Consider the following 1,285-nt stretch of genomic DNA (forward strand, 5'->3'; position numbering starts at 1 on the left):
TTCAGGGTGGGAATAAAAAGGGGGAAAAATGGGAGTTCAGGGTGGGAGAAAAAGTGGGAAAAACAGGAATTGAGAAGAGGGGGAGAAGCGGGAAAAAGGCTCCCAATAATCCAGAGAAAAGGGAGAAAAAAGTGGGAAAAACAATGGGAAAAAGAGGAGTTCAGGGTGGGAATAAAGAGGGAAAAACGGGAGTTCAGAGTGGGAAAAAACTGGGAAAAATGGGAGTTCAGAGTGGGAAAAAAGTGGGAAAAATGGGAGTTCAGGGTGGGAATAAAAAGTGGGAATTGAGGAGGGGGAGAAGCAGGAAAAAAGATCCAAATAATCCAGAGAGAATGGGGAAAAAAGTGGGAAAAAAAAGTGGGAAAAACAGGAGTTCAGAGTGGGAAAAAAGTGGGAAAAAAGTGGGAAAAACAGGAGTTAAGGGGGTAAAAAAAAGTGGGAGAACCAAGAGTCACAGGGTGGGAAAAAAGTAGAAAAAAAAGTGGGAAAAACAGGGATTCAGGGTGGGAAAAAAAGGGAAAAACTGGAGTTCAGGGGGTAAAAAAAGTGGGAAAAACGGGAGTTGAGGGTGGGAAAAAAAGTGGGAAAAACGGGAGTTCAGGGTGGGAAAAAAGGGGGGAAAAAAAGTGGGAAAAACTGGAGTTGAGGGTGGGAAAAAAGTGGGAAAAACAGGAGTTCAGGAAGGAAATAAAATTCCCTGGGGATGGAAAAATCCAGGAATGGGAAAGGGCTTGGGAAAGGAGCCGACCTTTGAGATCCAAGCAGTCGATCCTGGGAGCCAGATCCTTGAATTCCTGGAAAAGCAAAGGTGGGATTTCAGGGAGAGGAGGAGGAAAAGGGAGGGAAAAGGGGAATTAAAGGAATCCCAAAAATCCCCCCCCAAAAAATCTGCTGGAAAAAGGGGAAATCCCAAAAATCCTCCCTCCTCCCAGGCCCAAGGGAAGAGGTTGGGAATGGTGTTCCCAAGAAATTCCTGGGAATTTCTCCACAGGGAAAAGCCCAGAGCTCCTTTTGATGGGAAGGGGCCTCGGGATGCAACATTCCCAAATCTGGGATTCCTGGGGGAGGCGGAAAATGGGAGGGTTTTCCCGGGAAATGGGAGGATTTTCCCGGGAAATGGGAGGATTTTCCTGGAAAATAGGAGGATTTTGCCAGGAAATGGGAGGATTTTCCTCAAAAATGGGAGGATTTTCCTGAGAAATGAAAGGATTTTCCCAAGAAATGGGAGGATTTTGCCAGGAAATGAGAGGATTTTCCTGAAAAATGGGAGGATTTTCCTGGGAAA

The 1,285-nt window shown here is 45.8% G+C and overlaps 1 protein-coding gene across 1 annotated transcript in view; it reads right to left on the reverse strand.

Moving 5' to 3' along the window:
* The window catches only part of PPP1R37 (protein phosphatase 1 regulatory subunit 37), a gene marked incomplete at its 5' end in the record, with an annotated part of 14,336 nt that overhangs the window by 12,656 nt on the left and 395 nt on the right, over window positions 1–1,285 (reverse strand). Inside the window, one exon of the mRNA XM_027631611.1 lies at window positions 749–794. Within this exon, the coding sequence (XP_027487412.1) occupies window positions 749–794 (46 nt within the window). The remainder of the gene's footprint in view (window positions 1–748; window positions 795–1,285) is intronic.

Source organism: Corapipo altera, unplaced genomic scaffold, assembly GCF_003945725.1.
Source record: "Corapipo altera isolate COAL_440 unplaced genomic scaffold, ASM394572v1 192, whole genome shotgun sequence".
NCBI classification, from domain to species: Eukaryota; Metazoa; Chordata; class Aves; order Passeriformes; family Pipridae; genus Corapipo; species Corapipo altera.